The sequence below is a fragment of the Polypterus senegalus genome, chromosome 3 (genome assembly GCF_016835505.1).
Source record: "Polypterus senegalus isolate Bchr_013 chromosome 3, ASM1683550v1, whole genome shotgun sequence".
In the NCBI taxonomy this organism is placed as follows: domain Eukaryota; kingdom Metazoa; phylum Chordata; class Cladistia; order Polypteriformes; family Polypteridae; genus Polypterus; species Polypterus senegalus.
This window is the reverse complement of record NC_053156.1, coordinates 266,615,474-266,639,213: the sequence shown is the minus strand read 5'-3', so window position 1 is coordinate 266,639,213 and position 23,740 is coordinate 266,615,474. Positions and strand designations below refer to the sequence as shown.

Genomic DNA, 23,740 nt, shown 5'->3' with positions numbered 1-23,740 from the left:
ATTAAAGAGAAGCATTGATTAGAGTATAGAAATTCCCAGGATGTTCATTTGTGTATCGTAGGTATTTACATTTTTTTGTTTCATTTGAGTTCCTTCTCCTGTAATATTTACCGTCTTAAATGAAATTAACCATGAGTAAAGGACTTAATACAAAATTCACAGTAGTACAGGTGAATTAATTAATTAATTAGTTGTTTAAATTTAGGGAAAATATTATGTTGTTATATAAAAATTATGATTTTTTTAAAAATAGAGCTGCCTTTTTACTGTAAGTAAAGTAAAATGTAAAAAGTAAACTTCAGTCATATTGTACCTTGCACATATTTTGATAAATTCAAACTGTATGCTGTATTCAAGTAAATACAGAAAAAGTAATGTGCTGCCCACATCAGATTTTTCAAAAGTGTGATGGAATTGTAGCAGTTGTGTTGCATTCATCTTGTAGGTAGCTGTGGTTTGGATTATATTGTGGCACACTGAGTAACATTTTTGCCTTCAAGTCTATTGATACTCATGTGGTAAGTAGGTATAGTTGCATCTTCTCCCCAGAATTCCAGTATTCTTCTCTGTCATATACATTCAGATGGTCTAGTGAAAGTTAATGTGGGTGTACATGAGTATGATGGCCAAAGCGATTGGTTTTGCATTTTGAAATTCCTTGTGTCAGATGCTCTTGTCATAAGATTTAGCTTCTCTAGAAGCAATGTGTATTGGAAAAACAGGCTCAGAGAATTTATGTTTGATACATTTAGTTCCAAGCATATTTAAAAACATTTCTAAACGTCTTAAATAACCTTTTTCTATGGATATTTCCATTTTTCTGTTAATTTTAAGTGAAACAACAAACCATGTTACCTCTTTTGATATTATTCCTTTGCTGTGTTAGATTTGTTTATAAGTATAACAGTATTTGACAGATAAACTCTCTGCTATACTTATTCATTTTGCATTTACAATATAATTGTTCTACAAACATAAATATAGATATGTCACTGACCATAGAGTTTGGCTTATTCATTGCATTTTCCATGTTTTATGCAAGAAGAAGAAAAATGCTGATGAAGATGGCCTGCTAGTCAGTCTCATATCATAACACATTTTTATTAGTTTTGATAGTTTACAAAAAGTCTGTCCTATTTTTATTTTAACTAGCCAACCCGCGGCGTACCATACGCCACATAATCAGGCCGTTTTTTTAATGATTTTTAAGCACAGGGAGAAAATTAACATTTGAAAAATCGGTAATGTAATAAATCAGCAAGAAAAGCAACATTGTAACAATGCAAGGAACGAACCAACACACACGTCTTACTTGTCGGTGGCTTAGTGAATCCATGCCCCTTCCGGCGTGCTTTCCATGGGTGTCTTGCCTTAGTGAATTATATATATAGATTCTGTGGCAGTTTGTTGGATAATCTGTCACAAAAAAACTTACATTTATGTCTCATGAAAAAAAGGTTTACTAGAATTATTTAGCTCCTTGACTAGTGCTTCATAATGTGTACCTTGGCATTTTTGGTGTTCCTGTGTGTTTTGAATATTTTATTCTTATTCCTAATTATATATTCTTTGGAAAATCTCAACTCTCTTTCTCTCTCCTGCTGATGCAACCCCATCTGTTTACCTTGGCACCGAAATTATACACAATACTAGGTCTGAACAAGGAAAGGCCATAACATTTCAGAACGTGACATCAATCTGCAGCTTTACTTAGAGTGCCAGCTAGTCTCCAGACTTATTCTGAAAGCCTCTCTCTCTTACACATACTGTGATTCTACTGATAACAGATGCTAATCACTGTTAAGCAACTTCTAACTCTGTAATTCCTGTTGTAGAAGAAAAGTTGGAAGCTAAGAATGCTTTTTTCATCATAAGAACTACATCCTTCAAACAAAATATTTTAAAAAATGCAAGTACGACATCATGCATTACTGCTACAATTACAGTTTTACCCTTTCATTCTGTAATGAAATTATACATGATGGTGTGGTTACTATTAATAATAATATATAATTTTATTTTATTCTGCATAGTCTTTCAGAATTACTATATTGACATCTGGATTTTTTTAGATTAATTTATTTTATTTTACATAGAACCATTCATGCTGAGTAAAAAAAAGGTTTAAAATTCCCTGTAAAATGTATGAATACACAATTTCAAATAGTAAAAGATGAGTCAAAGGTGGCTACACAATGCTTTCAGGATAACACAAGAGCCGGTTGTAGCATTACAACTGTTGATTTTGTGCTGTTGGATTTCAGTGCTATAAATGTAGCAGATAAAGCACTCCAGATCAACAAGACTATAAGTACACTGATTAATGTGCTGGAGACAAAAGCACAGTGACTAGCAATGGCACTGCTTTCTTTTTTGGTTAGAATATCTTTGGGATTGACATTGCTGGAAATCTGAAAGCCTTTTGTACACACCTATAAATGCTGTGTTACTTGACTGAAATATTCTCATTTCACAAGGATTAAATCATTTTTGTTCATTTTTCCTCTGCCTTTTACTTTCTTCCAACTTCCTTTTTTTCTCCTGACCCCTTTAAACAGCTAAAGCTCAGGATGGAGTGGCCTTGGAAATCCAGCCATTAAAAAGTGAGGAAGGTGGTGAGTGTGAAGAGAAGGAAATGAAGAAAGTTAATGTCACTAAAAAGGAGAAATCTGTGCTTCAAGGAAAACTCACCAGACTGGCAGTACAGATTGGTAAAGCGGGTAGGTGGCAAACAATATCTCACTCATTTAAGGCTCTGGCCAAAATTTTACCTCTTACTCAATTCAAGCACAAATTGAAATGTTCGCATTTGCTGTCAGGTGTCATATCATAAATGCATAAAGCAGCATAAAAACAATGGGATTTTTGTAATAACTTTTTCTTAATATTTTCTCTCTTCTGCATCCTTTTTCATTCTATTTGAAAAAAATAACATTGCATACAATGAAGCTGAGATTACACAACAATGACTTCATAGTGAGCATGCAAGAAAGGTAAAACTAGAAAAACAAAAATGAAAAGAAAAAATAGAAAGTTCAAAAAGCAAAGAAACAAAATAGAATGTGGCCCCCTGTGTTCTGCATCCTGATAAATACAATTCATTTTTCAATGTAGGTTTGCTGCCCCTGTCAAAATACAGCCTTACTAGTTAAACAATGACTGCATAATATTTGCTTCCAGCCTTTAATCTTATGTTTTATCATGTTTGGCTCACTTCTAGGTCTAATTATGTCTGCTGTAACAGTGATCATCCTAATTCTTTATTTTGTCATCGACACATTTGGAGTTAAGGGATATCCCTGGCTGAAAGAATGCACACCAATCTATATTCAGTACTTTGTCAAGTTCTTCATTATTGGTGTCACTGTGTTAGTGGTTGCAGTTCCTGAAGGGCTACCTTTAGCTGTCACAATCTCACTTGCCTATTCCGTTAAGGTAAGAAATGATTCATCTTGAATAGGATGAGGAATTTGTTAACCATTTGTTCATAGAAGTTTACATTTCTGTCTTTTATACTCCTAGAAGTTTAATTTTAATTTTTGATCAACCGTTTCTTTAGCAGCTTTCTCATAATAAATTTTTGATAGTTCTTTTAATTTCTTAACTACTTTTTCTATCCTGCATATGAAATGGCTCTCATTTAAGTGTGCAGAAAATACTAAACAAATGAATAGATGTTTTACTTGAAATGTATGATAGTATTAACAAGGATAATGTATTAATTTTTTCAATTGCCTCAATATTTTTCTGAAGTTCTGTTCATTTGGGACACAAATCTAGCATTATGGTTAGCATGTTGTTTATGCATGTATTTTCTGGGTTCTCTGTTGGCTTCCCACATCCCAAAGAAGTGCTTATTACATTTAATGGAATCTCCAGGTTGTGTTGTTTTGGTTTTTACCTGGGAATCTTTATTGAACCAGTGGTGGTGTATCTTGATTTTAGCTCAGCAAGTATCATTTTAATATCATATAGGAGATGGATGTATTTTGTGAGTCCATTTGTAAAGTGCTATATATATACAAGATGGAAATCCAACTGTTCTTTTATAAATATTGCTTTTAATGAAATTGCCTATCTTAACATAACATTAATTTATAAAACACTGATAGCGATGTTGTAAAGACAGTTAAACACCATTTAGTTAAATATACAATCTACACAATGTAATACAATGTGTTGCACAAAATGTCTGTCCAACTAAACATTCAACCCTTTTGCCCCAAAAGATTCTAAAAGCTATATTAGACGAAAGCCCAGTCTTACTGTTTTTCCTCATATATTTTAAGACAACAGAAAATATTCAGCTAGAGACCTGCCAAATTATTTTAGAATAGCATTAACAAACTCTTGCTAAATTCTGAAAAAAAATTGAAACATTCCACACACCAGAGGTTACATTTTTCCAAGTTCATAATAGTATAATGTCACTTTCTATTGATATATTGAAGATGAATTAGGATTCCAGTTTTCTTTAAAGTAATGTGCTGTAGGATATCATAATTGATTTTTCATTGTATAGTGTTATCCCCTCTGATCTATATTAATAAAAGGCAAAGCCCTCACTCACTCACTCACTCATCACTAATTCTCCAACTTCCCGTGTAGGTAGAAGGCTGATATTTGGCAGGCTCATTCCTTACAGCTTACTTACAAAAGTTAAGCAGATTTCATTTCGAAATTCTATAAGTAACGGTCATAACGGTCGATAACAGTCGACAACGTCCGCCATGTTGAACTTTCTTATTTGTGGCCCCATCTTCACGAAATTTGGTAGGCGGCTTCCCTGTGCTAACCGAAGCCGATGTACGTACTTATTTCGATGGTATGACGCCACTGTCGGCCGCCACATTGAACTTTAAAACGTCACTAATTTTCCAACTTCCCGTGTAGGTTGAAGGCTAACCCCATCTTCACGAAATTTGGTAGGTGGCTTCCCTGCGCTAACCAAAACCAATGTACATACTTATTTAGGTGGTATTACACCACTGTCAGCCGCCATATTGAACTTTCCAACGTCACTAATTCTCCAACTTCCCGTGTAGGTAAAAGGCTGAAATTTGGCAGGCTCATTCCTTACAGCTTGCTTACAAAAGTTAAGCAGGTTTCATTTCGAAATTCTACGCGTAACGGTCATAACGGTCGACAACGTCCGCCATGTTGAACTTTCTTATTTATGACCCCATCTTCACGAAATTTGGTAGGCAGCTTCCCTGTGCTAACCGAAACCAATGTATGTACTTATTTTGATGGTATGACGCCACTGTCAGCCGCCATATTGAACTTTCCAATGTCACTAATTCTCCAACTTCCTGTGTAGGTAGAAGGCTGAAATTTGGCAGGCTCATTCCTTACAGCTTATTTACAAAAGTTAAGCTGGTTTCATTTTGAAATTCTACGCGTAACGGTCATAACAGTCGACAACGTCCGCCATGTTGAACTTTCTTATTTATGGCCCCATCTTCACGAAATTTGGTAGGCAGCTTCCCTGCGCTAACTGAAACCAATGTACGTACTTATTTCAGTGGTATGATGCCACTGTCAGCCACCATATTAAACTTTCCAACGTCACTAATTCTCCAACTTCCTGTGTAGGTAGAAGGCTGAAATTTGGCAGGCTCATTCCTTACAGCTTTCTTACAAAAGTTAAGCAGATTTCATTTTCGAAATTCTAAGCATAACGGTCGACAACGTTCCCCATGTTGAACTTTCTTATTTATGGCCCCATCTTCACGAAATTTGGTATTTGGCTTCCCTGTGCTAACCAAAACCGATGTACGTATTTATTTCGATGGTATGACGCCACTGTCGAACACCATATTGAACTTTCCAACGGTCTTTGTTTCTTATGGGGCCATCTTCAAGAAATTTGGTACGTGGGTTCCCAACGCTAACTGAATCCTACTTATGCGAAGTTATCGATGAAACCGGTTGTATGCTTACAACGCTTGACAGATGCCGAATGTCACTTCAACACAACAAGTCCTGCAAATACTGTCGTAATTGAAACAAGCCATGAAACTCAAACCGATTATGACAGCAGCAATCCAAGCTGTGAGATTTCAGACAAGATTTCTTTTCACATGGTCAACTTTACGTTGCATGCTCAAGAGTAAGCTCAGCGCACAGCTTGGTCATATTACAACTGGAGGGCCAAACTCACAATGTGGTATACAAAGAGATTCTTAACAAATAATTATTGGTCTATTTTCCCTCAGTTTAAAAAGGTTTAATTTTCTTCTTAATAAAAAATTTAAGGCAATACTTCGCCGCTGCGAAGCGCGGGTATTTTGCTAGTGTTACTATAAAAATTACTGTTAAAGCACCGAGAGAGGTTTTAGATCCAAACTACCTGAGAGGTATTCAAGAAAAATTTGGATGAGATATTGGGACAGCTTAGTTATTAGCAAAACAAATGGGTGTGATGGGCTAAATGGTCTCCTCTTATTTGTCAAATTTCTTATGTTCTTATTAAGTATAGAAAGTTCTTATTTTCTAATAAAGTATAGAATATTTAAAAAACATGTGACCCACCACCTGCAATTGCTCCATCCTGGGTATGATAATCTGCATCCAGCCCTGCATGTAGGCCCTCCAACCTGCAGGGAAAAACCTGGGGGTTGGTTCCAGAATTGGCACACCAGCCACCATAAAAAACTCACACTGGTTCCATTCCATCTGAACTAGTGTGGTGCTGAGGTGTCACTGCACTCAGTGCACTGAGTTGATTCGTCATGTGGTGGGTACAGCAATGCACTGTGTCAGCGCATGCTCCTTACCTCCTCTTCCTCCTCTTGATGAGCATTGTACATTTTATAGAATGCTTTGCCCCGCTTGAAGAATAATGCATTTTGTGGATAGCTGAATTCCACTCATTTGGTATTCTATTTTAGAGATCCAACACAAGCATTTCCTAAGATCATCAAGAAATAAATTCCATGAAATTTGTCAGTAGAATTTAAAAATACTTTCTTTGTGTTTTTAAAATTAGCCAGTATGGTTTCAGGATAGATATTGATGAAAGGTAAGGGAGCTTAAGCAGATTGCTTATGATAACATTTCTAGTTTATATGTAGAAAAAAAAATAGTGTGTTGCAGAAAATTTATATTTATAGTTTGTTAGTTCTAATGATGCCTATACATTATGTAAAAAAAGTTATCTAGTGACTTCCTGAAATACTGTATAATTTAAAGATGGCTGAAATATATGACTGATATATAGGAGTGGCTGATAAGATCAGCTTTTAAAGTATGACCTACAGTAGTACCATATTTTGGGTAAATGATGGACCACAAGGTTTTTGGTAAATTGGCATTAATTAGTGTTGACTGGAGCACAGAGGAGAGCATACAGAGATAATTTTGAACAAGACTTTCTTTCCATGGCTAAATAAGCAGGTGTGGTTTTGTTGACATCTGCCTCTTTCAAAGGTTTAAATTTCGGTATATTTATAGCCCAGTAATAGAACTGGAAAAGTAGGTAGTGTCATTACATCAACTCCTTTATGTCTCAGTACAGTAGACTTTTTAATATATGCCAGTTTTGAATTCTAAGTACATACAGTACTACCTAACTTTAAAAAAAAACCAAAAAACTTATTGGCATGCTCAGAAATAATACATATGAACTTTGGGAGGATATGCATTGTAACACTATTAATTCCCTTAGACAGGGTTAGATGAATGGATGATAATTATTATCTTGTATAATACTTTCCACCACATTGGATACATTAAGTTTATGGAGATGTTTAAGTTTTCTTGTAACACTGAGTCCTATGTTTTTGAACTATTCGGTTGAACTGTTGTGTAAGATAAGTGATCTTGCTTGAAAGAATTGTTAAAGATTTAATTACTTCAGTTGAAGAATGGAAAGATCGTGAATGATTTGATTATTTTACTAATTTAAGATTATTAATGTAATTGTTATCCTTTTTTATTTGGTTGAAAGCATAAATGTCCTGTAAGAATGTAGTAATTATTTTATTTCAAACATAATGTGCATAAATGTTACCTAAAAAATCAAAAGAGTGTATGTAATAGGACAATTTGCATTGAATATTTAGCACGGGCAATAGTCTTAGCAGTGAGGCCCACACATCCCTTTTCCTAGCCACACTTGCCAACTCATACTGTGGGATTCCAAGGCATTCTCGGGCCCTCTGGTACAACGTTGTAGATGTAATCCTCCCTCCTGGTTGTGCCCGTAAAACCTCCACAGGGAGGCGTCTGGAATGCATCCATATCAGATGCCCGAACCGCCATCAATTGGCTCATCTCGATGCGGAGGGTCAGTGGCTCTACGTTGAGCCTCTCCTGCACATCATCGCTTCTAACGCTATCACTGTTCTTAACTAAAATGAAAATAATAAAATCTGTAGATGTTTTCTTTGTTGTGAAACAAAACAAATTGTTTAAGCCTAATAAAATCATTCACCCTACAAGGGAATACTGAAATAAAATATGCATCATGCTACTTTTATAGGCATATTACTTTATTTCAGTCAGATTATAATCATATTTTAATGCCTTTCCCTTTAGTGACTGCACTGATATTAATGTATGTTTTACCTGAGATGATGCTGTTGAGTGCCAAAGTTTCATATGCCATCACTAGCTTCAAAGCATACAACATTTTTTGAACAGTGTTACATATTTTAAAACTTTTACAGCATTGGAAAAGAAACATAATAAAAGAATTTACATCATTTGAGTGTAGTATTAAAAGATCAGTGACACTGGGGGTCATGATCTGTTCTTAGCATTAATTCAGAGCGGCAAGATACAGAATGCTGTTTAACTATGACACATGATACATCATAATAATAGTCATAATATCTGTCAAGAAGCAACGTTTATATTAAACAATACACATAAATAATGCAGGTGCTCTTGCATTTCTCTAGTATACAAAAAGGCATGGTTCCTTGTTTGTAGGTTCTAGAGATAAGCTCTCTAATTCTGTCCAGAATGCTAGTAACAGGGTAAATTTGGAACCCACTAAGATGTCTTCTAGAAAATATTTAAGAGTAAATTGGGGTATAGTGTCTTATGCTAGCGACATGCGGGGCTTATGGTAGTGGCTATATGAAGGAGCTGATGGAACATTTATTTCTCTGCCAGTTATTGACAGATGCCCAAAGAATTCATTTTTTTCTGACAGAAGGTACTCTAGTCTGCATGTGCTAGGTGTTAATAGGTAATGTCGAAGAGTTCTCTATTTCTTTTAATATGATAGGAATATTGTGAAAAGCTTGATGGTGCAAAGCTTAGTACTGTTGTTTTACTGGAACAAAAACTAAGCTGAACACTGTCTGTGTGCCATTTGCACATTCTCCTGTCTGTATAGATTTTCTCTGAATAGATTTCCTCCCACATCCCAAAGATGTGACTATTATGCTAATTTGCAAGTCAGGATTAACTAGTTGTAATTGAGTGTAGGTGTGTGCATGAGTCTTATTGTGATAAACTGGTGCCTCATCCAGGGTTTGTTCTTACCTTACTCCCGACGATTCCAGTATTGTCACCCTGTAATGGAAAAAGTAGGTTTATTCAGATGATGAATAGATGCATGAGTGTTGCAACAGAAGTATTTAGGAAAGTTATTATTCATGAAATTTCAAGGACTTAACCAATGTATGCACCTACGTATCATCTGGTTTGATTATTGTTTAGCCTGTTGTTACCTGTATTGGTAAGGTGAAACAGGCAAATCGGGACTTTCTGTTCTGGATGTTTGTGGGGATTTCAGCTATGCTGCAGTGTAATCTGTAGTAGTGGTTTAAGGCTAAATGGATGAAACTATTAGAAACTGCACAGTGCTCTTGCCACTGCAGATTGGCAGCCTGTGGCTACAGCTTACATTTCAATGCAAGCATACAGTATCACACTCTTGTGCATTATATTTATGGGAGTAAATGTGTAGCTCCATCAAACAGCCAAAAATTGAATTATAAAATGTATTTTTTTAATCATCATCATATAAAATGACAAAAGTAACCAGAATGGACTTAGCAGCTATGTTCAGTTTATGAATATAATTATAAAGAAAGTAATCTTTATTTAAATTACGTAGCCAATATTAGCTTCTTCATCTCAGTCAGAAGGAGAAAACCAAGTGGTAAAGAAAATTAAGCTTTAGCATATTGAAGAGGGAAAGCGCCATAATCCTAGCATTTACATGTATTTTGCTTGTATTATACCAGAACAAATGTACTGGAGAGTTTTTCATTTTGTTAGCTCACATGGCTTTTTTTTTTCTATTAACCATGGATCATAATCACCTGCTCAAAATGCTGTTAAAGGCTGATAGATTTTTCCTTGTTTGCGTTTCTTTTTTTATTTTGACTAAATGCAATTTAACAAATGAAAAATAAATTATCCAGTAACTTCAGTTAGGAGTTCCAATGCTGTTTGTATTTAACTTTTAGAAAATGATGAAGGACAATAATTTGGTGCGCCACCTTGATGCATGTGAAACAATGGGAAATGCTACTGCCATTTGCTCTGATAAGACAGGCACACTGACCATGAATCGAATGACAGTGGTTCAGGCCTACATTGGGGATAATCACTTCCGTCAGATTCCTCACCCAGATGCCTTGAAGCCTGAAATCCTGGAACTCATAGTGAATGGAATTGCCATCAATTCTGCTTACACTTCAAAGATACTGGTAAGTTTAAAGATTTACATTATGATTCTGATATCATTTGTAGTTGCCTAGTTTTATGTCTGGACATTTGATTCAAATAAATATTTTGTGTTTGGGTATTCACTGAGTAAGCTGATTTAACACTTCAGGGGAGAGCTCAAATTCTACAGGAAGCATGCCTATGTCAAAATGGATCTGAAAGTTCAGGAATGGAAAAAGTGGTGATTTTTACCATCCATCCATCCATCCAATTTCCACTCCCGTGTCTATTAAAAATGATAAGGGGTGCTATACAGTCAGTCAGTGTTCGTAGAACAGGTGTTGTAATAACAAAGCAGATATAATAAGGAGTGTTGGGGCACCCATAGGCAAACCCCATAAAATTGAAAATTTAAAGGAAAAAAATTTGAGTAAATGGCATTAAAGGGAGTGTCTTTTCAGGCAGGAGACTGGTTCTGACTATTCAAGATGGCAGTTATTCCAGTTATGATGGTTTCCGGCAGCAAGAGGCAGGTCCAGGTGGGCAGGCAAATGAAAAGCTATCAATCTTCCAGTCTATAGAGGGAGGAAAAGAAATGGCATTATCACAGAGCTTCAATCCTTGGAATGGTGGAAAATTACCATCACCAAACCCCTTAAACCATTCCCTATGTGCATGAGTGTCACAGCACAAAATATTCAATGAGTAGTAAACATAGAGAATTATCAATGTATACAAACAGAAAACAATAACACGTGCATCCTCTTCTAGGCCTGCCTATCCATTGGGGTGGCTTGTGATTAATACTCTGCCATAAAAAGGCACTCACAGCATCTCCTCAACCTGCCTCTTTCTCTCTCTTTCTTTTACTAAACCCTGGCTACAGTTCCTGACTCCACAGTCTATAGGCCAGGGGTATTGAATGCCAGTTTTAAGTCCTGTCTCAGTACATTACTTTTTGGGTTCAGGCAAGGACTCCCATGTGAAAATATTAGGACCGCTGTGGCGACCTCTAATGGAAGCAGCCAAAAGTAGAGGAAGAAGAAGTTCTTCCAGAGCTCCTGTTGGCAGTTCTAGGTACTCCTACATCCCAGAGGCTTTGGGCCAATTCTTAATGTAACAAACACATCTAGAAAACCCAAAATAGACTGTTTTTCTTAATATACTTTACTTTGCTGCTACCTATCAACTTCCTTCAGTGTATTGATGGTCTACATTTCCTTTTTTTTTATTTCTGCACAAGAATGGATTTTTCTCTGCCTCTTAAGACATTTCCTAGCTCTTTGGCTCTTTTATAGAGTTCCCTCCTGTTTACAGTTCTCTTTGTCTGTTATTTCCATTTGTCTTACGTATGACCCCACTCACAAAAATGGTCTTCTGTTTGAGGAATACAGTTATCACTAATGTAGCAATTAGTTTCACAAACATTAACAGTGTGTTTGTTTGTGAAATATAAATATAATTCTGCTTTTGAATTATTACATTAATCATAGTAGAAGTCTACATAAGAAACATAAAAATTTCAATAAAGATGTTGTTGATCCGATACTGTGTAAAATTCAATGTATGTTTTCAAGTGTTTGTCAGTTTTCATTATAGAAACAGACACCACCAGTGCAGCTTGCTTGTTATCTGGGGCAGTCTTCAAAACACTGCTGTCAAGTACATATGCTTGCAGACTATGGCCATTCCCAGACTGACTGCCCTGGTGTATTTATAACTCTGTATGAAAGTAAACTTGCAATTGAATTTGATAAGTATCTATTGCTAATGGCCTCAGAAATTAAATTTGACAATATTTTTAGTAAGCATGTAATATGATACTGCAATGTCACTCCCACAATCTCCATTTTCTGTTTGCCCTCGTTCAGCCTTTATTCATTTTTAACGTGACTTTATGAAGATAACTGTGTTTGTGTCAGTAATTGATAAAAATAGCGATTTCCATAAACCACAACTTTATTATGATGTTAAAAGAACAAAGGAGAATATATATATGTAAAGCAAAATAACAGTCATGGTAAAATTATATTTTTGCCATGGATTAGTGAATGTGTGAACTAATATGATACTTTTCTTTTGTATTCTGCTTAGCCGCCTGAAAAAGAAGGTGGATTGCCACGACATGTGGGTAACAAGACAGAGTGTTCTTTGCTTGGTCTGGTCCTAGATCTGAAGCAAGATTATCAAGCAGTGCGAGATGAAGTTCCTGAGGAGAAACTCCACAAAGTTTACACCTTTAACTCTGTGCGAAAAAGCATGAGCACAGTGATAAAAAAACCCAATGGTGAAGGCTTCCGAATGTACAGCAAGGGAGCATCAGAGATCATTTTGCGCAAGTGAGAGCACAATTTTAAAAGCTTGTCATTTAGACCCACTAGTGATAAATTAGACAGACAGAGCCTGGTTGATGTGGGATTTCTGATATTTTAATATTTAAATAATATCCCATGATTTTAATCTTCAAGGTGTTATTTGAATTTTTAGAACATTATGCCTCAAGATTTTTGTCCTGCTTTAATTTTAGCAGAATCTACAGAACTTTAATTTGGTGGAACCATTAAACTTTTTAATTGTACGTTTTCTGTACAGGCACCTTGACATGTTTTTCTTTTATCCAGGTGCACCAACATTTTGGATGCAAATGGCACACCTAGAGTCTTCAAGGCAAAAGACAGAGATGAGATGGTCCGTAAGGTAATTGAGCCTATGGCATGTGATGGACTGAGAACTATTTGCCTGGCTATGCGGGACTTCACTGGAGAGACAGAACCAGACTGGGATAATGAAAATGAAATTCTGTCCCATTTGACATGTATTGCTGTTGTGGGTATTGAAGACCCTGTACGCCCAGAGGTAAATGAGCCAACAGAATTCCACCTATAAAAGAATCAAGATATTCAAAACATACAATTTTTTACTCATGAAAAAATTCTCATTTAAATGTTCATCACACAGTTAGGCTGAAGTGAGCTTTTGTATAGTATGATTTAATATGCAGAGACAAGTATGGAGATATGAAATGTAGAAAATTCTTCTGTTTTATCAGGTTGGCTAATACTGAACAAGTAATTTTTGTAAAAAAAAATATTGCTATATGAAGGGCATTATTCTTTGGTTACTATATTTAAGCCCTGGTACACTTACTGGCTAAGATGCCCTCTTATTGGTGTTATCTCTTGGTCTCTGATGTTGCTTTTTCCCCTAAGTCTAAATACCTGCAGTCAGATGAAAAGAAAACAGTATGAGTGTGTGTGGGAGTATGTGAATGTGGGTTTCCTTTTGTAGAGGCACTACTTGTTTTGCTCTAGGGTCTCTACAATGCAGTAAACTTACATTTATTATTAATAAAAAATAAATACAATTTTAAAAACGTAACACAATCCCAAGCCTTGTCATGTCATGGAAAAGCAGGATAAACAAGTTGTTGTAAAGTGATTTTGCAAGATCAAAAAGAAAGAGGCTCAGGATCCAACAGGGATTCACCATTAATTTTCAGATATTTTTGAAAAGCAAAGCATGTAAGCACATTTCTAGTGGCCACATTAGCCAACCTGTTTCCTTGGGTCATTTCTCTCTGTGACAGAAGCCTATACATCCTTTCATCGAGATCATATGACGGGTGAGAATGTTATGGGGATACTTTTTATGGTGTTACTATGGGCAGGGGCTGCTTGAGAATTTTTTTTCCTCTTCTGGGTCAGAGATTTTAGAAACCATGATTTTAACAACTAACCCTTCCTGTATGTATTTTATTTTGTTCTCCGTAAAGGCAGTAGAATAGTCATATTCATAGCATTACACTGTCTCCATTCAGATCTGCCTTACATAACATTTTGTATCCCACTATGAGATTCTAATCTCTAAACAGAGAATACTTCTTGTGTGAAATCCTAAAGTGGGAGGGATGAAAGTCTATGAACCACTTAGAACATCTGTGGAGCTTCCTACTCTGGTGGGATGCACGGTCAAGGGACCAAAGTAAACTCCTTTCACATCGTTTATTAATGCAACTAGGAAATGTCTCATTTTAAATCCTTTTCATGGCAATGAGCTTTCTTTCTAGAGGCAACAGTTAGTGGCTGAGAAACATTATGGGGTTTATATATCTGAGCTGAATCTGCATTTTTCCTGCTCCAAGTCCCTTTCAAATTAGAGAAGAAATAAAAGATAATGAAATAGCAAAAGAAAGTAAAGCATTACCAATATGGGTGTGGAACAAAGGCTCTTTATATTATATTGAAAAGCGGCTTCAGTAGAAGGATTCCAAAACACAATTTTGGCCACTCGTATTTGTACAAATATAGTTAAGTGTCCAGCTTCTTCAGAAAAACAAAGTATGAACATCCAGTAATACCCTACCAAACCTAGGAAAGCTGGCATTTGCCTGAGATTTTTCAGACAAAGCCAATGTACAACAGTTTATGTTCAGAATAACTGTGGCTTTATTTGTCCCTGACCTACTACATGGAACAAATATTTAATTTTTCTTAAGCCAGATAAGCTTTTAGCTGGTTTTATGTGTAAGATGGTATTTTGTAGCGAAGGAAGCACAATTACAAGTGGCAAAAATGTCCTTCACAGACCTCAAAGAAGACAACAGTTCCGTCAAGGCAGGTGGCAGTGTATGGTTTATGTGGTTGTAATTAGTCTACATACAAAAAGCTGGAAACTGACCAGGACCTCCTTGAAACCCAATGGTCATACACGGTACTGCCAGTACACACTAGGTAGTCTTTCCTTTTAAGAACTCTGTCAAATGCATTTTCCACATTTTTTGGACTCTCCCAATCTCCTCAATAAGCTTGTCTGCTCTTAGCATATACTAGGCACCAAACTGAGACCTCTGTCAAGATAAATTTACTACATTCAGCCAGGTTTTGGAAGTAGAGCAACAGGACTTGAGTAAGAGCTTTGGCTGTCCTCTGTGACCCCTAAGAACATTTTTGTTTATACTTCTTGTTTTTCTTCAGACCTTACATGTTCATCTGTGTCATAGACCCACTCATGCACTCTTGTGGTATAAACAACAGGCCGGATTCCAAACTGTGATAGGATCTCCTTCTTTAATACTTTGGATTGTGGGCACAGGTTCACTGAAGTAATAGCAAACTTATTGAGCTACCTGACAAAAAAAATGGCACGCAGAAAAGAACCCAAGTTTCATATCAGCAGTAGGAAAATACTGAAAAGATTACAAATGGAAAACTGTCCAAAGAGTTAAAGTGTCATTAATCAATAATGAAAGGAAATCTCACTGAGTGTGGGAGAACAAGGAGCCTTCAGGATGTTTTGAAAATCACCCAGATCAGAATATTTTCATTAGGCTGGATCAAAGGAGGCAGCGGTGTTGTTTAGAGAACCATCCTCCTCAGTCTTGTCTACTGAACTTCAGGAGGTTTCTAATTATCTATAAATAAACGAGTTGATTAGGTTTAATGAGTGGTGTGGAGTGATTCATCTTGGAGCCAAGTGTGGATAATTACAGACGGCGGCTCTAGCCTGCCATCCGCCCCCCTGCCTATCAACCCCACTTCTTCCCAACAGCCGAATCTCAGCACCCTGCCACATCATGGTCCATTGAACAAAGGGAATGCAGTATAAGTCACAGTGACTTTGAAAGCTGGAAGGATTGCATGCATGAACTCACCTAAGTTAATATGCAAGCTGAGTCAGGTGTGCAACTTACTTTGTATGTATGAAGCCTAAAATTAGAGAGTTTTTAGGAAATCCTGTTAAGCCAAACTAAAATCCTGTTATTTTAAAAATCATTGCAGAAATCTCTTAAGAGTCTTTGGACACTTTTATCTGTGAACACAAAGTTATACAGTAGTTCTTCCTGGGGGCAATATGTTAGACTCCAGTTTCCATGAGTTGTCCCCATCTGACTTTCTCTTTTCCTCCCAGGTGCCTGAGGCAATTTCAAAATGCCAACGTGCTGGTATAACAGTACGCATGGTCACAGGAGATAACATCAACACTGCTCGTGCAATTGCCACTAAGTGTGGCATCTTACTTCCCGGGGAAGACTTTCTGTGCCTTGAAGGCAAGGAATTCAACCAGATGATACGGAATGAGAAGGGAGAGGTGAGGCTTAAAGTTACAGGTTTCACACAATTTTATTTTAAATATTCTGAAATCTTTTCAATTATTTTTTTCTATTTGTGGCAGGGTGGTGTCACAACTCAGGGGGCCATTGTTCAAATCCCATTTGGGACACTCTTTATTTATGTCACCTATCTCATGTTCTCTGTGATCCATTAATGGATAAAGAAGGTATGAAAAGAGAATGGAATCCTCATTTTTTTGGTCATGTATCTTACAGGTGGAACAAGAGCGTCTGGATAAAGTCTGGCCTAAACTACGTGTATTAGCTCGATCATCTCCTACAGATAAACATACTCTTGTTAAAGGTAATGCAGTTCAAGCTTGAAAGCCAGCTGTCTTTTCTTGCCTAACCATTAAATATAGCAAGCAGGGTTAATGTTGGTAAGAGAAATTATAGGTCTGCCTCTTACTCTCATTTTGACCCCAAGTCAAAATTTGTCTCCTCACCTCTTTCTATTTAGGATGTAAAGAGGCTGTACAATAACATAATATTCAAAGCTTCACTCTCTGCTGGCTGTGTATAGCACTTGGCAAGCCTGATAACTTATAATTTTCAATAAGCTGTGCTACAACAAGACTTAAGCCACCAACTCTTTGGAACTCCAAACCAGTTTCCTTAACCTTCACTTGTAATTCAAAAGACATTCTGTAAAGTCATGAAGCTCACTTGCTAGATCAGATAATGGCTCTGTACAGTGCATGGCAAGCCTCCTTGTCCCTTAGTGCTTCAGATAAGCCTGTTTGGCTCCTAGGTGTTCGAAACTTACCCACTACTTCTCTCTATGCAACCCTGTGAAAATAGGTAGATAGAATTTGATCTTTTGCATAAGGAAAAGAATCAAACCTGAGTGGAGCTGAGGTTCATTTGCCTTTAATGACTTTGGAAATTCATTTGCCACTGAAACTTAATGCACAAGAGATGTAAGTGACTGCTAAAAGCTCACACATAACACCAGTGGCAGAGCCGGAAAAGTTGAGTTGCTGTACTTAGTTTTCTCCTAATTTAATCAATTAATTAAAAAGATGTTCAAACAGATTTTACAACTTCTCTATCAACTATAGCTGCAAAATTATGCAATGACCCTTTTTTACTTAATCTGTTTTTTTGTTGTCATGGCTTTCCTGCAGGGATTATTGACAGTACTGTCGGTGAGACAAGACAAGTTGTTGCAGTAACAGGAGATGGCACTAATGATGGACCTGCTCTCAAGAAAGCAGATGTTGGATTTGCTATGGTAGCTACTCAAGTCAAAGCTTTCTGTGTTAGCTTTCTCTGTTGAGCAAAAAGTTAACTTAATTAGTAAAAATAATTATTTTCATAAAATCAGTGAGCCTCCTTTAATAAATCTTAACTAAAACCTAATGAAAATGCAACAAATCTTTTTGTTGTTATATTAATGTGTGCTTATGTCTGTTTCACACATATGGAAAGGAGTTATTAAAGAGAATGCATGTATAACATTTTTCAAAAACTCCAAATAAGGGAATATTTCTCATTTTCTGTTTTCCTCCTGTCAGAAAAGAAGAAAATGCTATATACTCTTCCTGTTTTTCTGTTTGCCTTAGTCAAGATTTTTTTCCATTCCTTTTTCTAAATCTAGTCAAGACTGACTTTATCCTCACTGAATTTTTGCCACAGTGATGAATCATGTGAAATTTTCTAAGGTGCCTCCTAAATATTTATTCAAAGGTAAACATGGTGAAATGCATTATGATGAACAAGTGTATCCCAATATTCCAAGTAAAAAGTTGAGAACTCAGGACTGATATCCCGCTATTGTAGTATCTGTTGAGAGGAACCCACTTGGTTATCCTCGTATTATATAACGACAGAGATCTAATTCTAGACCTAATACATTGTTTAGGAAACTGCAAGAATATTGCACTGTGCATAGGTGCCAATCTCAACTCTATAAACATGTCAGCCTTCAGCCCATACTAGCCTTCCAAAGGTCAGTCCGTTAATGAATTTTAATAAGGTCACGGCCTCTTGTTCTGTCGTTTTCTTGACTTACAATAAATGCTGCATGCCTTTTGCACCTAATGGGCTCCAGTATGTTGTGTATCTCTGCTGCTCTCTGGTGGCCTCCACTTGAATGCAGTAGTTACTGTCAGTTTTGAAGTTTGGTCCAATGTGTGCCCTTTCCAAATATAATGTCCTTAGGCACAGTACTACATTCTTCTGAAAATGTATATTCTCTATTTAAAACCTTTTGCTTATTTATCATCCTTCTAAGCTTATTTTAAACATGTAGTTTTAATAGGAGTAACTTTCATTTATTATTTTTCTGTAAAATATAGTAATACATTTTTATTTGAAGAATTTCCTTCTTCACTGTAAGCTATGGATCTGTCGATTAATATCATATTTGACAATGTTTCTTGTGTCCTGGCAGGGCATTGCAGGAACAGATGTGGCAAAGGAAGCTTCTGATATCATTTTGACAGATGATAACTTTACCAGTATTGTGAAGGCTGTGATGTGGGGTCGCAATGTGTATGACAGCATCTCAAAATTTCTGCAGTTCCAATTGACCGTCAATGTAGTGGCAGTTATTGTGGCCTTCACGGGGGCTTGCATTACCCAGGTATGATTTTCTAAAGAATCCAGTGTGACTGCATTGTCTTCAAGACTGACTGTGTCTGTTAAAGGGAGCACTCAAATCTCAGAATTTATGTGATGTAATCTTAGCTCGTCATTCTCACAACAGCATCTGAAGCAGCATACGGAGTCGTCTGAATCCCAAGAGTGTGGTAGAGACAGCATAAGGCGTAAACAGATTCCCTGCAGTGTGTGCAAATGAATGTAAGGAAACATCTGATTACTAAGATTGCGGGGTGTGTGTGCACTGCAGTAGGGAGTCTTGTAATTTCCCTAAGCGAAAGCATCTGGAGATGATATTCTTATAATCCTATAGAAAGAATAATGAATCCACAGTACTAGAACCAAGGTGAAAATCCCATTCCTTTTCATGTACTACTAGCTAAGTAAATTTTCTCAAAGGTCATGACAGCTCACTATAGCCAACCTTTAGGAGAAGCTTTGGCTCACTGTGTTCTAACAGGAGTTACATTATGCAACAAATTGGTAGTGTTGCACAGCACATGTGCAGTGATAAGAGACACTAATATCAAAGCTTCTACTTGGTGTATACTTCCATGGGTGAATAAGAGCCATATTTTGATAATAAAGTGCAGGTTTTGCAGAAGATAAGCAGTAGTAACTGCATTTTTATATGCCATTTCCTATTGACATCTTTTGAACTATGATGGGTAAAGGCAATAATGATGTTCACCAGTATTGGCTATTTACTTTTTGTATGACGCAAAAAGCTATTCTCTATGCTCTTAATGCTTAGAGTAAAGTAATTTGTAAACTGACAGAACCTTTCTTTAGATATACAGTAAGAGGAGATTACAGTCTTTCTTCTTTAATAGTATTGTGAAATGATGCTGCATTATAAACACAAAACAGGAAGAATGAAAATTAAAATTAATTTAATGGTCCAGTGTTAGCATTTGTCACTTTTTTTCTTCACACTTAATAATACACATTTGGAAGGGAAAGGGGAGGATCACAAAGACAATATAAAAATAAAACAAATTGAAACATATTCTGATGCTGTAGGTAATCAGGTCTAGATGCCTCTCTTTACATGATCAGGTGGACTGTTTTCTGTTCACCAAGTTGTTCTCTTCTCTGCCTGTTCTAACTTTTACAAATATCATCTCAGTTTTGCAGGACGTTATTCTCTCTACCAATTAATATATATTACAAGCCTTCTCCTGACTGCCTGCAAACAAATTATGTGACTCCTTCCTTGGTCTGGTGTGACAGGTTTGGTCACCATTAAAGACAAATGTCAACCTAAAATGGGTGTATTTGATTCGCGTCCTGGAGCAGTATACCATAGTTCAAGTTTATTGTCACTTATTCATAGTACACAGTGTACATAGTAAAATGAAATTCTTATTTGCATGTCTCTTCAAAACAGTGAAATTAATACAGTACCAACAAAGATACACATACAAAAGGTATACATCACATGCAACATATATATATTGTGGGGAGCAGCTGGGGGCGGTACCCAGCCGGGACACCCGGAACGATCGATAGAGGGATTACGCCTCATCCGGACCTCGAGTGGGCAGCCGCCCTGGTTGGTATGGGGATCATTGGAACAGAGCATGGAAGCTTAACTGTATGGACCCAGATGCCTGTGAAGCCCTGGACATCAGCACTTCCGCCACACCCGGAAGTGCTGAGAAAAGGAATATCAGGGACACGAGGAGTGCTTCCAGGTGCTCAGCCGACACTCCTGCCACACCAAAAAGTGCCGGCGGAAGTTCATCAGGAGACACCTGGAGCACGTCCGAGTGAAGATAAAAGGGGCCGCCTCCCTCCATTTGATAGCTGGATTTGGGTGGAAGACGACGAAGCCTGGAGGAGAGAAGTCAGGCAGTGAAGAGTAAAGGCATTTTGAGAGGCCAGGACTTGACGGGTGATTGGTGCAGGGGCACTGGGTTGTGTGTTTTGGATACTTGTAAATATGAATAAACATGTGTTGGTGGTTGAACCAGTGGTGTATGCCAGTCTGTGTCTGGGCCAGTCTCCACAATATATATATATATATATATATATATATATATATATATAAAATATTTATTCAGTAGCAGTAACTATATAACTTGTAGACAGAAATTATCTGTCCTAACTAGTGGGAGTGGTCTTATACTATTTTTCATAAGGAAGAAGTGAGGAGAGTGATTGTGCCAGATTGCTTTAATAAAAATGTGTGCCTTTCTAAGGTAGTGTATGCTATACTGTATAGGTATCTGGATGCAAGTAATATTCTGCATAGTTTTCACCATCCCTTGGCGGCACTTTACGATCTTGTGCCAAGTAGGTACTCTACTAGGATGTGATGCAGTCCATGAGAATGGACTGTACTGTGCACCTGTGAAGTTGTTGAAAGCAGATGGAGAAATATGCACTTTTCTCAGAAGAGTTGGTGAGCATTCTTGACAAGAGCTGAAAGGTTTTGTGCTCACTCCAGTTAATCAGTGATAGCCATTGCAAGAAATTTAAAGCTGTTCACCCTCTTCACATGATGCTTTCCGATACAGACGACAGTTTAATCTGCCTGGTTTTGTTAACACTAGTAGTAAGTTTGTTGTCCTGACACCACTTTGTCAGCAGGTAAACCCTTCTCAGGAAGCTCTCATTATTGTTGGTGATGAAGCCTATGATGATGGTGTCATCAGAAAATGTAATGATGGAGTTGGAGCTGTGCCTGGCTACAGAGTCACAGGTGAACAAGGAATAGAGGAGTGGGCTCAGCACACTGGCTTATGAAGTGCCTGTACTGAGGTTTAGTGAGGAGGATGTGATGCTGCCAATAAAATGTGTTGAGGTCTGTTGGTGTGAAAGTCCAAAATCTAGTTACAGAGAAGGGCACGAAGTCTGATATTGATGAGTCTGCTGATCAGCTTTAACAGTACAACAGCTGTATCTAAAAGGTTTGTGTGGAAGCCTTTTTTTCACTTGAAGGCAGTCACCATTAATGAATATATCATTTAACTAGGTGGTGTTTTTCCTACTGTTATTTTGCCATACATGGGCAATGCCTACTTGCAGATATTCTACCTTTAACAAAAATAAATTGATATATAAAAGTGGAAGACCGAGGTGGGCCATAGCTCATACCAGAACCATAAGAAACACTAGACTGGATTATATCCATCACAAAACACATTCACTCATACTATGTCAATGTGGATTCACTACATAAAATGTACACATCTACTTCATTATGAACACATAGAGATCCAAATATTATAGTAAGAACTGATCTGCTGTTGGTAACTTTGCCTTTTATGACTCATTCCTAATTGTCAGCTGGTTGAAAAGGGAAGCATATTATAATATAAAAGAAATAACAGATTAAAGTAATGTACAAAAACTAAAACATAAACAACTAAAACCAGTGTAAAGACAAATTTAACTCCTGTTCAGAGAAAGCTATATTTGCAGTAAGCATCATACTAGACTTCACAGAAGGATAAAACACACCATGGTAATATCCAAGAGCCTAGACAGTACTGAGATAGGCATCTGAATTATTTTAATGTTCCATTGATAGCAAGATTTTGATTCTAATTAAGAAATCAGTTATAACAAAATGCAGACATTGTTTGCCCCCAGAAGCAGATTTAGGTACACTTGTCAATTAGTGACGTCTGATCATAGCCCGTTTAATGCTATAGATAACTTTCTGTTTTGCCTGCATTTCAGGGTTCATTGCCCAGAACATTACACTTCAGATTAGTGACCCTGTTCCTGTCAGTTCATCTGTCTTTTAGACAACATCAGAAAATAACAATTTTGAAAACAGAGAGTAGACACTTCCTATATACTGTATGTAGTGCAGCCCCTACTTTTACTAATTACCTTTTGAGTTTCAATTTTTTAAACATGTCATCAAAACACAGTTGAATTAGAAGATTACAAATTTGCAACCAACATATGATAAGAACGCTTGGTGGCCACTCTAGTAAGTACACTTTTCTAGTACCAGGTAGGATTCTTTTTCCAGAACAGAATCCTAAATTCTTAATGGCGTTGGTTCTACAAGGCGTTGGAAACAGTCCTTGAGGATTTTATGTCAATGTTGACTAATAGCATTTGATAATTCCTTCAGATTTTTCGGCTACACATTCATACGTTAAAAATCCTATTCCAACCGATCCCAAAGCTGGATTGGGATCTGGGGTATTTCAGACCATAGGAGTAAACAGAAACATGGTCATCTTTGAGAAACCAAGATGAGAAGCCAAATTTTTGTTTCATGATACATCATTTTGCTCGACATCCTTATCTGAGAAATGCAGACTGTGCCTATAGATGGATTCACACAGTAAGAAGCAATTCTTAGATATGTTGTGGTATTCTAATTACACTCATTTGGTATTAACAGGTCTAAAATGTGCCAAGGAAACT

The 23,740-nt window shown here is 36.8% G+C and overlaps 1 protein-coding gene across 4 annotated transcripts in view; it reads left to right on the top strand.

The window, feature by feature from the left end:
* Positions 1 to 23,740, top strand: part of atp2b4 (ATPase plasma membrane Ca2+ transporting 4) — a 270,016-nt gene that overhangs the window by 211,455 nt on the left and 34,821 nt on the right. For all 4 annotated transcript variants that reach the window (XM_039749116.1, XM_039749115.1, XM_039749119.1 and 1 more), the window contains 9 exons: positions 2,559 to 2,720; positions 3,221 to 3,435; positions 10,431 to 10,673; positions 12,727 to 12,971; positions 13,254 to 13,488; positions 16,540 to 16,719; positions 16,958 to 17,045; positions 17,869 to 17,975; positions 19,137 to 19,328. In XM_039749116.1, coding sequence (XP_039605050.1) covers positions 2,559 to 2,720; positions 3,221 to 3,435; positions 10,431 to 10,673; positions 12,727 to 12,971; positions 13,254 to 13,488; positions 16,540 to 16,719; positions 16,958 to 17,045; positions 17,869 to 17,975; positions 19,137 to 19,328 — 1,667 coding nt within the window. The remainder of the gene's footprint in view (positions 1 to 2,558; positions 2,721 to 3,220; positions 3,436 to 10,430; positions 10,674 to 12,726; positions 12,972 to 13,253; positions 13,489 to 16,539; positions 16,720 to 16,957; positions 17,046 to 17,868; positions 17,976 to 19,136; positions 19,329 to 23,740) is intronic.